At 66.1% G+C, this 11,179-nt stretch overlaps 6 protein-coding genes across 6 annotated transcripts; 2 read left to right on the plus strand and 4 right to left on the minus strand.

Annotated features, from left to right (window-relative positions):
* Nucleotides 1-119: 119 nt before the first annotated feature.
* Nucleotides 120-404, minus strand: EMIHUDRAFT_58939 (hypothetical protein; the record flags this gene model as incomplete). Its single annotated transcript, XM_005773903.1, has 1 exon — nucleotides 120-404. A coding segment is annotated over one exon (285 nt), but the record flags the coding sequence as incomplete, so codon positions are not given.
* Nucleotides 405-1,145: 741 nt separating this feature from the next.
* On the plus strand, nucleotides 1,146-2,632 carry EMIHUDRAFT_241054 (hypothetical protein; the record flags this gene model as incomplete). Its single annotated transcript, XM_005773904.1, has 2 exons — nucleotides 1,146-2,164; nucleotides 2,470-2,632. 2 exons carry the CDS (start codon nucleotides 1,146-1,148, stop codon nucleotides 2,630-2,632), a joined length of 1,182 nt encoding a protein of 393 aa, XP_005773961.1.
* Nucleotides 2,633-2,952: 320 nt separating this feature from the next.
* On the minus strand, nucleotides 2,953-4,544 carry EMIHUDRAFT_241055 (hypothetical protein; the record flags this gene model as incomplete). Its single annotated transcript, XM_005773905.1, has 4 exons — nucleotides 2,953-3,200; nucleotides 3,572-3,609; nucleotides 4,045-4,142; nucleotides 4,425-4,544. The coding sequence occupies 4 exons, from the start codon at nucleotides 4,542-4,544 to the stop codon at nucleotides 2,953-2,955; spliced, it is 504 nt and encodes a 167-aa protein (XP_005773962.1).
* Nucleotides 4,545-5,136: 592 nt separating this feature from the next.
* EMIHUDRAFT_458339 (hypothetical protein) lies at nucleotides 5,137-6,560 on the minus strand (the record flags this gene model as incomplete). Its single annotated transcript, XM_005773906.1, has 8 exons — nucleotides 6,387-6,560; nucleotides 6,250-6,303; nucleotides 6,075-6,178; nucleotides 5,811-5,823; nucleotides 5,688-5,736; nucleotides 5,523-5,620; nucleotides 5,270-5,343; nucleotides 5,137-5,195 (listed from the first exon to the last, which is right to left on the minus strand). Coding segments are annotated over exons 1-8 (609 nt in total), but the record flags the coding sequence as incomplete, so codon positions are not given.
* A 46-nt stretch (nucleotides 6,561-6,606) lies between these two features.
* EMIHUDRAFT_458341 (hypothetical protein) lies at nucleotides 6,607-7,656 on the minus strand (the record flags this gene model as incomplete). The annotated part of the gene is made up of 3 exons (XM_005773907.1): nucleotides 7,120-7,656; nucleotides 6,797-6,998; nucleotides 6,607-6,728 (listed from the first exon to the last, which is right to left on the minus strand). Coding segments are annotated over exons 1-3 (816 nt in total), but the record flags the coding sequence as incomplete, so codon positions are not given.
* A 2,057-nt stretch (nucleotides 7,657-9,713) lies between these two features.
* EMIHUDRAFT_43172 (putative metacaspase protein) lies at nucleotides 9,714-10,706 on the plus strand (the record flags this gene model as incomplete). The annotated part of the gene is made up of 2 exons (XM_005773908.1): nucleotides 9,714-10,268; nucleotides 10,434-10,706. Coding segments are annotated over 2 exons (828 nt in total), but the record flags the coding sequence as incomplete, so codon positions are not given.
* Between the last annotated feature and the right edge of the window lie 473 nt (nucleotides 10,707-11,179).

Here is an 11,179-nt window from a genome sequence, read left to right on the forward strand (position 1 = left end):
GCCGCGTCCCGCTCTGCCAGCAGCCGCGCCACCGCCGCCTCGTCCACCGCCGCCTCCCCGTCGGCCGTGCCGGCGACACGGCTCCACTGCCGGTCCCGCCAGCTGTCAGCCGCGCGTGCCCCACTGCCGGCGCCGCGAGCCTGTCGGCGGCTCGACTCCTGCGCGTCCTTGCGCACGTTGAGCGAGCGGCCGTCGAGTTCGGAGCCGGTCATCTCGCGGATGGCGTCCTCCGCCGCCGCCGAGCTCTCGAATTGCACGATGCCGCAACCCTTGGAAGCGCCGTCCTGCGTCTGGCTGACGCTGGTGTAGACGACGGGGAATCCGCTCGAGAGGAAGTGGTCCTTGAGGCCGGCCCAGTCAGTGTCGTACGAGAGATTCTCAACAAACACCCGGGTACCAGCAAAGTTGTCTCGCCACTCACCGCGGCCGGAGCCATGGCCGCCACGCTCGGGGCTGCGTCCGCGGCCGCCAGGTCCGCTGACTCGCTGCCAGCCGGCGAGGCCGTGCGCTCCGCGGGCCGACACGAGTATTAGCACGAGCTTCATCGCTGAGTGCACGGCTGAGTGCAGCGACGTGCCTGCCGTGAGCTTGAGCGCTCCTGCGAAAAGAATTTCGTGGTACACGGTAATTCACAGGGATGCATCTTTTGGGGCACGACAGCCTGGCGATCCTGGCGATAGCGTGGGCACAGCCACAGGCGGAGCCGGAGGGGAAACAAACGTGAAACGAGTACCGATGTGTTAGCTGGCTGGCAACAGAGCTGCTGCCGCATCGGAGTTGGCGAGGCGGGCTGTGGGCGATCGATTAGGGCCGCTTGCGTGGGTTCGAGCCCCACCACGGAGACTCTTCCATCCCCGCGCGGACCACGGGACTCCTCTGCGCACACCGCGAGGTGTGGTAGCAGTCATCATCTTCTACATCTGTGTCGCGTTCTGTGGCAGCTGTACTCATTGTGGCAGCCGTCCTTGAAAAGAATCCGCCGCGGCCACCATGTTCCCACCCCCAACTTGTGGCATTGTCGATCGCGCGGCCGCATAGCAACTACGTCGTGTCATCGCGCCGTCTGCTGCTGCTGCCGCAGCATGAGGGTCTGCGCCGCGCGCTCGCCGAACCCTATGCGCACGACCGCTGGCGCTGCCACGCGTATGGATGTGGCGTACCTTACATTCGGGGCACAGCTGACACACGCTGACAAGTTGGCCAACAGCCTCCGCGCGATTCACAACGTGGAGGCCTGGTCCGATGGTGGAATTCATTACCACATCATAGTCGCCACAATGCGGCAGCCTCCGAGGGAGGCGTGCGAGGCGATCTGCTCGCTCTCGCCGTCACGGCATGGCGACATGAGCGACCGGATCCATCTTCACACTTTGGCGAACCTGTCAAGGGAAGCGATGCAGCTGAAGGGGCGGCTCGCGAAACTGGCAAGGGGTCCGGGGAAAATGTACCTCTGGAAAAATATGATCCACTACATACTTCCGGAGCAGCTGGATCGCGTGCTGCTGCTCGACTCCGACATCTTCATCGTGACTGAAGTCGCGCAGCTGTGGAGCATGTTCGACCGCTTTGGCCCGAACCAAATGATTGGCATGGGACTCGAGCAGAACCAGTTCTACTCGTCTTTGTTCGGAAGCACATCGGGAGCCCTCGGCCTGAACTCGGGGGTGGTTCTCTACGATCTTCGACGTATGCGCGCGTCGGAGCTGTACAAGCGGCAGCTCGAGGGGTTCGCATCGCAACGCCTGCCGGTGGGCATTCCAATCAAGCCAGAGAGGACTCGCCTCGGCTACATCGCGGATCAGACCCTGTTTTCTTTCATGAGCCACCCAACTGCTGCCGGTGCGGCAGAGCTTTTTTTCGTCCTCCCGTGCGGCTGGAACAGACAGTTGAGTCCCCAGTACTGGACAACTCCGGGCTTCCTCGCTACCCACCAGTGCTCCGGTCCGTGCCACCTGCTGCACGCCAACTTTAAGCCATACAAGCGCCTGCTCGAGGGCTGGATCCAGAGCGACCCCACAGGACGCACATGCGGCGTGCGTGCGGCAGTCGAGGGCGCTCGCAACTGCACCTCTCGCTTTCCCAAACACCCCCCGCGGGAGCACGAGTGCCCGGACGCCATATGGGCCTATCCCGCTGGGGTGTACATGATGCGCGAAGTCGCGAGGTGTTGCAGCCCCTTTGCGATCGATCCGACGCTAGTGACGCCCAGGCGCAACTCATTATGGCCTCGGCACGCAGTCCAGGCCTGATTGTCTCGTGCTCGGTTGTTGGTCCATTCCTGGCGGCGCCTTCCGCCTGGCGCTCGAGGTCTTTCCCTCAAGTTTTTTTCAGTGGCATCAGTCACCGACACTCATGTGCTGAGATGACAAGAAAGGTGGCCGTCGACTCGAGTATTGAGGATGTAAACCGCCGTGTCGGCCGTCTCCGTCGACACACTGGTGAAGAGAGTGGCTTGACAGCATGGAGCAGGCGACGAAGGTTCACCATCCAGAAGAGCTTTGCCACAGACAAGCTCGGCGTCGTTGTGCCGGACAAGGACCGCGTGCTCACAGAGCTGATCCCTTGTGGCGCAGCCGCGGCGCCGTGCGTCCCCGGGCTCCAGCCTGGCGACAAAAGGTCCAGAGCGTCATAGCGGCAAGCTCATCGCCGAGACGAGACCGGCGACGCTCGAGACGACGTCACGACGAGGGACGCGCTCAGAATACGAGAACCGCAGCGCGCAGTCCAGTTACAGTAATCCACCACCCGTCGTCTTTCCCTCTCTAGGTTATGTTTGTAAGGCCTCCACACCGTGGATCTGTACGTGTACACAAGACACACTAATAGAGACGAGGAACGGCGAAGCTCAATCACCGACTCCTTTTATTCCTTCCCGGCGGCGGCGGGCTCGCGCCACAGCGGCTCAGGCCGCCCAAGCGCGGGGGCCGACCTCCGCCGCCGGCGTGACGGCTGTCATCGCGGGGCGTAGCGCATGTTGATGTAGATCCAGCAAGTCATCCCCTCCTTGCCCGTGCTGGAGAGGCGCAGCTTCGCGACCGGCTGCACCACGCTGAGGCCGTGCTCCCACCACTCGCTCGCCGTCCGGTAGCTCACCAGCACGCGAAAGGGGGAGCGCTGCAGCACGCGCGCGAGCGACGCCATCGTCGTCGGCGAGAAGACCCGGTCGAAGACGTACACGTGCGAGAAGTCGAGGTGCGAGCCTGCGTGTGCCATACCTCCAGAGTATCGAACCCAGTGTGGGGTCTCTGCCGCGTGGTAGCAGGTGTGTAGCAGATGTGCGAGGTGCGAGTCTGTATGGTGAGTACGCCGACCTCGGGGCGGGAGGACGGCATTGTGCAGTGTACTCAGAGCACCGCGTGAAGACGAGGGGGGTGCGAATGCAGCGAACACGTGCAGCGGAATACGGCCGAATACAGCGGAGTCTCTTGAAGAGTGCGAGAGGCAAGAGAGCGTACTCCGCTAAGTTTAGAGGTGTGAGACGGGGAGATACGGAGAGATGTTGGGGAGATACGGGGAGATTCCGCGTCTAGAGGTGCGGGCCGAGCGTCGCGTCCCCAAAGTGGAAGTAGACCTGTCACACATTGTAGTTGTACGTGAGTATGCTGCACACTACAGGAGCGGCGCGTCCCCAACGCGAAAGAAGACCGACTCGAACGGGTCCATGTCGACGGCCGGCTCATCGCCGCCCCCTCCGCCCCCTCCGCCGCCTCCCCCTCCGCCGCCGTCCACGCCGCCGTCGCCACCGCCGCCGCCGCTCTCCTCGCCTCCGCCGCCGCCTCCGCCGCACTCCTCGGCAGCGGGTGGAGATCGCGCAGTGCAGAGAAGGGTCGCGTCCAGCAGCAGCTCGGAGCGGATCTCCTGCAGCGAGCGGCACGCGATCTGGTGGCGCGAGATTCGCCGAGATTCGTCCGAGACTCGTCCGAGATTCGTCCGAGATTCGGCCCGGGGACTCCTGCAGCGAGTGGCACGCGATCTGGTGGCGCGAGATTCGCCGAGATTCGTCCGAGACTCGTCCGAGATTCGTCCGAGATTCGGCCCGGGGACTCCTGCAGCGAGTGGCACGCGATCTGGTGGCGCGAGATGACGCACTCGATGCCGACAGCGCGCCGCACGCCCGCCTCGAGGGCGACATGCATCACCACCTAAGGCAAGGCAAGGGAAGGTACACTTCTCCACACACACGAGGTGGTGGGGCAAGGGCCAGGCAGCCCTCGCGACTCCACGTCTAGACAGGCAGGAGCCCCACGGCATTCAATGTGCAAGGCCCAGTGCGCGTGGGCGAGCGGTGTGTGAGTGTGAGTGTGAGTGTGAGTGTGAGTGTGAGTGAGGGGGGTCGGGGGCGAGGGCGAGGGCGAGGGCGAGGGCGAGGGCGAGGGTGAGTGTGAGGGGTGAGGGGTGAGGGGTGAGGGGTGAGGCATATGCACCACCACCACCTTGCCATACCCCGACCCGACGTCGACGAAACACGAGCGGCGGGTGAGGTCCCAGCAGCTGGGCCAGCCGACCGGGTGCAGCCTGTAACGAATCATCAATCCGTCAACCATGCGCAGCGAATGACCAACGGCCAGCCAAGACGGTGGTGCAGCCGGCAGAGCACGCTCCCGCGCAAGTTGGAGAGCAGGCCGCAGAGCCGCGACACCGACCCCGCCGTCATCTCTCCGTACCCCTCCGACCCACGCGTGTTGCCGCCAAGCCCGCGAGGCGCGTCGATCCGCGTCGTCAGCGAGCCGCCTCCGCCTCCTCCTCCTCCTCCGCCGCCGCCGCCGAAGCCTCCTGCGCCGCCTCCTCCTCCGCCCCCGCGCTGCGAGCGCGCGTTTGCGGTCGAGGTTGCAGCGTCGTAGTCCGAGGAGAGGCCCCAATCGAGGTACGACTGGCCCTCGATGACCTGAGAGATGTGGAGAGGTGGGGAGAGATGGGGGAGAGATGGGGGAGAGATGGGGAGGCCCTAGTCGAGGTACGACTGGCCCTCGATGACCTTGTAGAGCCGGCGCTGCAGCAGCGGCAGCCGCGCCTCGGCAGCGACCACCTCGACGACGGGCGGCAGTGAACAGAGTAGCGATGAATAGCCGGTGGTGAGTCATGCACTAGTCGTGAATCAAGGCAGCGGCCACCTCGACGAGGGGCACCTCGAAGTATCCCCCCTCCGCCGCCTCGTCACCCGAGCACGACCCCTCCCTGACTGCAACCTCGCCCACCTAAGGGGGGAGATCGGGGGAGATCGGGGGAGATCGGGGGAGATAGGCCTTCCTGACCGCCACCTCTCGCCCACCGTCGACCCGCTGCGCTGCCGCTGCGCGCGGTCCGGCCGCGCACAGAGCACCTCGCCGCACCGCGTCGCCAGGCCTGCGGGGAGGGATGGGGAGGGATGGGGAGGGGTGGGGAGGGGTGGGGAGGGGTGGGGAGGGGTGGGGAGGGGTGGGGGGGAGAGAGAAGAGAGAGAGAGAAGAGAGAGAGAGAAAAGAGAGAAGAGAGAAGGCAGACAAGAGGGAGGGAGAGCGAAGAGAGCGAAGAGGGCGCCACACCTTGCAGTCCCGACACGCGCGCCACCGCGCCGCCCCGCAGCTCGATGCTCTGCGACACGGCGACGGGGTCGTCTCCGCGGAACAGCGCCGCCTCGTACCTTCCGCCCGCGAGTGGACGATCAATTAATGACTCATTAATCATTCATTAACAGCGCCGCCTCGTACCTCCCGTCCGCGAGCGCGCGCAGCTCCGCCGGCGTGAAGAGCGTCTCGCCTGTTCACGGCGGGAGCTGTGAAGAGGCGCTGTTCACACCCTCCGCCCAGCCGCCGGCGTGAAGAGCGTCTCGCCGAGGACCGCGTCCTACGAAGTGGGTATACACCGACGTGAGGGAGGGAGGGCGGGCATTGTGCCGCGTCTTCAGGGCACCGCGTGAGTACGAGGGGGAGGCGAGTGCAGCGGATGCGGCAGAGTACTCTCGCGCGCTAGTTGGGAGAGAAGAATCCGGCTCCCGCGTCTAGGGACCGAGATACGGGGAGATACGGGGAGATACGGGGAGATATGGGCAGATACGGGGAGATATGGGGAGATAGTCCGCGTCTCGGGGCAGCGTCCCTCCGGATGGTCTTGAAGCGGCGCCGCCACGGAGGGAAGCGCCACCGCCCTCCCCGCGGCCAGCCCTCGCAACCGTGCAGACCCACCCACGCGCCCGACGCGCCTAGTACCATACCTCAACGGGATCGAACCCAGTGTGGGTTCAGGTACCGTGGGAGGTGCGGTATCGCGAGCCCGGGTTGCCGCTAGGCCAGCACCAGCGCAGCCGGCAGCCGGCAGCAGTCGCGCCTGGAGAGGCGCCACGATCATCAGGGGGAGGTGTGGGGGAGGTGTGGGGGAGGTGTGGGGGAGGTGTGGGGGAGATATCGCACCGCCCGCCGGCGGGCAGACATCCAGCCAATACATGCCCTCCTCCTCCGCCGCCGCCGCAGCCCCCTCAGCCGCCGCCCCGCCCGCCCCATCCGCCGCCCCCCTCGCCGCCCCCTCCGCCGCCGCCGCAAGGTCAAGCCGCAGCAGAGACTGCCCCGCATGCCTCTCCGCCGCCGCCCAGCCGGGCTTGCACCCCTCCCACGCGCCCGTCAGCCGCTGCGAGGCGGCCGCGCCGTCGGACGCCTCCACAAACCAGCAGCCCGCCGCCTCGGCTACCTCTTCCTCGCCCGTCGGCTCGCCGTCTTGGCCGAGCGGCGGCGGCAGCACGTCCGTCGGCATCGAGCCTGAGAATCAATCATTCCTCATCCAACATGCATCATTGATTGGGCGGCGCCGCCCGTCGGCATCGAGCCGTGCAACGCGAGCGAGGCGAGCACCAGAGGGCCATCTCGCTCGATTGGCGAGAAGGAGCCGCACAGCTCGGACTGCAGGGCCGCCCTCTCTCGCTGCTGGAGCGGCGTGAGCGGCTGCTGGCCTCGCGAGCGCAGCGCCGCCACGGCGCGTGCGCCGCACGCGCGCGCGTCCAGCTCGCCCGAGTGTCGCAGGTGCAGCGCCTGCACGAGCGAGTTCACTCGTTACGGACGAGTTCGAGCTGGAGGTACGGGCAGGTCTCCCCATATCTCCCCACATCTCGCCATATCTCCCCACATCTCGCCATATCTCCCCACATCTCGCCTGCACGAGCTGGAGGTACGGGCACGTCTCCCACTTGAAAGAGTCGGCTGCGCGCCGCAGAAAGCCGAGCGCGGGTGCGACCGCCGCGGCGATCGAGGGCGCCGACGGAGTGGCGCGCAGCTCCGCACGCGCGCCGCGCTGCTGCGCCTCACTCGGGCCGGCGATGCAATCGCTCTCCGCGTCCGAGCCGTCCGAGCGCTGGGACGGCTCTGGCCTCAAAGCCCGAGTTGTGGTGGAGCCGGCCCGCGCACCGGCGTCGGCCGCGTCCGTCTCGCGCGGCCTGGCTCGCTTGCGACGCCTGCCCTTGGCACCGCCGCCGCCGATGGCGGGCGAGGTTGCAGGCTGCGCGCCGTCCTGGCGCCACAGCGCCGTGAGCAGGGCGTCGAGCGCGCCGATCCGATCGCCCGCGTGCTGCCGCGTGACCGCCTCGAGCTCGGCGTCGCTGACTGAGGGCACGAGCGTCTTGAGCCACGTCTTTGTCGTCGCCGGCATGAAGCAAGGCCAACGTGTGGCAACTCGCTCACGACACTCTCACGACACAGACGAGTAGGAATCCTACACCAAAAAGAATTCTGCCGCTCCCCGAACTCCCGTGCTGCCCGACGGCGGTTCCCTGCTTGCGCTTTGCGTGCTGCTTCGGCTACTCCGCGCTCGACCTCTGCTTCGGTCCGTGCAACGTTGCTGCGGCGGCGCGCCGTCCGACTCCAAGCAAGACGAACGACCTTTCGGGCTGGCGAGGGCGGCTACTTCACCTTTCGCATCCCGTCCCTCATCATTCGCTTGCCAAACGGAGACCTTGCGTGCTACAGGGCCGCCGCGACGGCCTCCCACCCTCCAAGTGCTCCCTCCCTTCGAGTACGTACTTTTAGCTTACTGTGGGAGAAAAGGGAGGGGGAGGCGCGATTTCTAGGCCCTTCTCTCTTCGAGCGATCTGTGTCAAGAATTTTGACCGCGCAAGACATAAGGGTGGCTCAGGGCTCTGCCCGCAAGGCGCCCGCGTCGCCGACGCGGTACCATTGACTAGTCCCGGGATTCACACCCACACGACCAAATAGCGAAAATCCGATCCGGCGCTTCCTTCGATTGGACGGACGAAATGATCGGGAAAAGCGGGACCGCCATCGCGAATCGGAGGTTCACCATATATGCCGAGCCTGCTCGGCACATGCCATGCGCGCGCGCGCCTCGCCAGAGCGCAGCCACCTGCGGGCCTGGCCAGCCTGTTCCTGGCTCGTGCCCAGCCTCTCCTTCCGCTGCCGCCGGCCTCGCAGTCGCTCCCGCCTGCCATCACGCTGCAGAGCCTGCGTAGACGCCACAGACGCCAATTGCAGCCCACAGCCCTGGCAACTGAGGGCGAGGGCCAGCAGTATACGACGACGACGACATCTCACACCCCGCGCTGGCCAGCGCCATCAGCCCCTCACGGCCCAGCCCAACCTCCCTTCCTAGCGCCATCGCCTCCAGCGCCTCCAATCAAGTCGCACCTCTCTTCTTCAGCCAATGCAGCGGCAGCACCACGTCAGAGGCCGGGCCGACTGGCGGACCTGCAGCCAGCCATGCCTCCCCCTCCCCACCCGCTTGGATCGATCAGCTGACAGCTCCACCAGCTCCACCACCGCGTGTTGTGTCATGAAGCATGAGATAGATAGACATGAGCACTTGAGCACTGGATAGGGTCGATTCCGCATGGCACGGGACCCCTCGATCGTCTCGCCCTCCCTCACTGGTGTGTTCATTGGGGGGGGTCATAACAAACACGGTATAGGATCGAGGTGCACGCTGCCGAAGCAGTGTCGTCCCCCCTCTCCCCGACGGCGATGGCGGTGTGACCGATCGAGCTACAGAGGAGCTTGTTCAGCAGGATCCGGGGTAGTCAGATGCACTACCTCACTGGGCCTGAGATCATCGTACGACGCCTCCCATCACCGTCTCGGGGTTTGTGTGGAGTCGAACCACTCCGGGGTGGGCAGGCCCACCACTCATCTGGTTAATTGTCAGAATTCCTGTTGTGCAAGAGGGGAGGGGGCTCTGACGGAGTGTGTGGCGGGAGAGGGCAGGGAAGCATGAACCATCGAAAGGTCTGATGGGCCTCTGATCTCCAAAAAGAACTCTCGGCTCTCGCCGCGCGCGCCCCGCCCCTTTTGCGCAGCAACACCTTAAATTTCATGGCCCTCCAAATTCGGGTCGGAGCGTAGCGGAGTGGGCCCCGAGCGAGTTTGAAAAAGGCGACGGACGCTTGCTTGCGTCCTAGCCTCCAACAACGCCTCCCCGGCGCAGAGGGGCCCCCGGAGGGATGCTCAACCGCTCCACGCCACGCCGCTTGCGGCGGTCCTACTCCAGGCGAGGCCAGTTCTTATCACAGCCACAATGCTTTCACTGACCTCGTTCAACTCTGCGGCGAGCGACGTGCGTCCTCCCTCGCGATCCTTGATATGTCTGCGATACGCTGCCACCACTGCAAGACTGTCTTTGGTGTGCCACCAAACGCACCCATCGTCGCGTGCCCCTGCTGCAGAGCGCCCAATCGAGTGGCCTCGACGACTCCCACCGCCGCCCTTCCACCGCCACATCGCGGCAGCATCTCGCGCAGCATTACCCGCGCGTCCCTCAACGGCAACCGCCGCAGCGTCCTCATTGGCATCAATTATAGCGGCCTGAGCTCTCCGAGCGAGCTGCGAGGCTGCGTAAACGACGTCAAGCGGATGCGGCCCTTTGTCGAGCGACTCGGCTTCCCTTCCAACGAGGGGAGCCAAATGGTGCTGCTCGACGATGGGAGCACGCCGCTCGCGCCAACCATGGCCAATATCCGCGGCGCCATCGCCTGGCTGGTGGAGGGGGCCGCCGCCGGCGACGCCCTCTTCTTCCAGTACTCTGGCCACGGAGGGCGCATCCAGGGGAGCGACGGGTTCCACGAGACGCTGTGCCCCCTCGATATGGCGAGCGAGGGCCAACTACTGGACACGGAGCTCTTCGAGACCCTCGTCGCGCCGCTGCCCAGCGGATGCAGGCTCACCGTGATCCTCGACAGCTGCCACTCGGCGGGCGCGCTCAACCTGCCGTTCCTCTTCACCGGGACGGAGGGCAACCTCAAGTCGGCGTTGGCGGGCGAGGCGGTGCAGATGGCCATGTCGCGCAACTGGCTGCGAGACGTGAGCATGTGGAGCGAAGGCAACCCCACCGAGCTCCTCTCTGACGTGGCGTCGATGGGGCTGGGCCTGTGGGACATCTACAGCCGGCACAAGGCTTCGCAAGGCGCGAGCGGCACCGGCTTTGCGACGGACGAGGAGAGCACCGTCGGGCTCGCGGTGGGCGAGGTGATCGCCATCACGGGCTGCCGATCGGACCAAACGAGCGCCGACGTTGGCAACGTGGACCTTCAGTTTGACCTGCAGCCGACTGCGCGGAGCGGCGCGGGCGGTGCGCTCACGTCGGCCTTCATCGAGGCACTCGACGGCCGGGAGGCTGCTCCGAGCTACCTCGAGCTGCTCGAAGCGATCCGGCTCAAACTGGCCGAAGAGGGCTTCACGCAGGTACCTCAACTGGCCTCGTCGCTCCTCGTCGACCTCACGTCGGCCTTCTCGATGCTAGAGGTCTGCCTTCCCGCCGCGGCGGGGTCGCGGGCCGCCGGCGACGAGAGCGGCGACGGGGGACCAGCGGCTGGCTTCATGGCGGCCCTGGCGGCGGCGCCGATGGGGATGCAGATGATGCAGGCGGTGACCCTGCCCGACGCTGGAGCGCTGGCCGCCGGCCTGGGCGCCCTGGGCGTTTCGGCTGGCGCGACAGACAGCCTGGCCTCGCGCGGCGTCTCGGACGCCGATGCGGGTGGGGGCTGGGGAGGGCGGCTCCTCGACGGCCTCACTAGCTTCATCGGCGGAAGAGCAGGGTCGGCGGGTTTCGGCGCTGAGGCAGGCGAGGAGGAGCTCGAGGAGGAGCTCGAGGAGGAGGAGGAGGAGGAGGGGGAGGAGGAGGAGGAGGAGGAGGAGGAGGAGGAGGAGGAGGAGGAGGAGGAGGAGGAGGAGGAGGAGGAGGAGGAGGAGGAGGAGGAGGAGGAGGAGGAAGA

This window comes from Emiliania huxleyi (assembly GCF_000372725.1).
Source record: "Emiliania huxleyi CCMP1516 unplaced genomic scaffold EMIHUscaffold_322, whole genome shotgun sequence".
NCBI lineage: Eukaryota > Haptophyta > Isochrysidales > Noelaerhabdaceae > Emiliania > Emiliania huxleyi.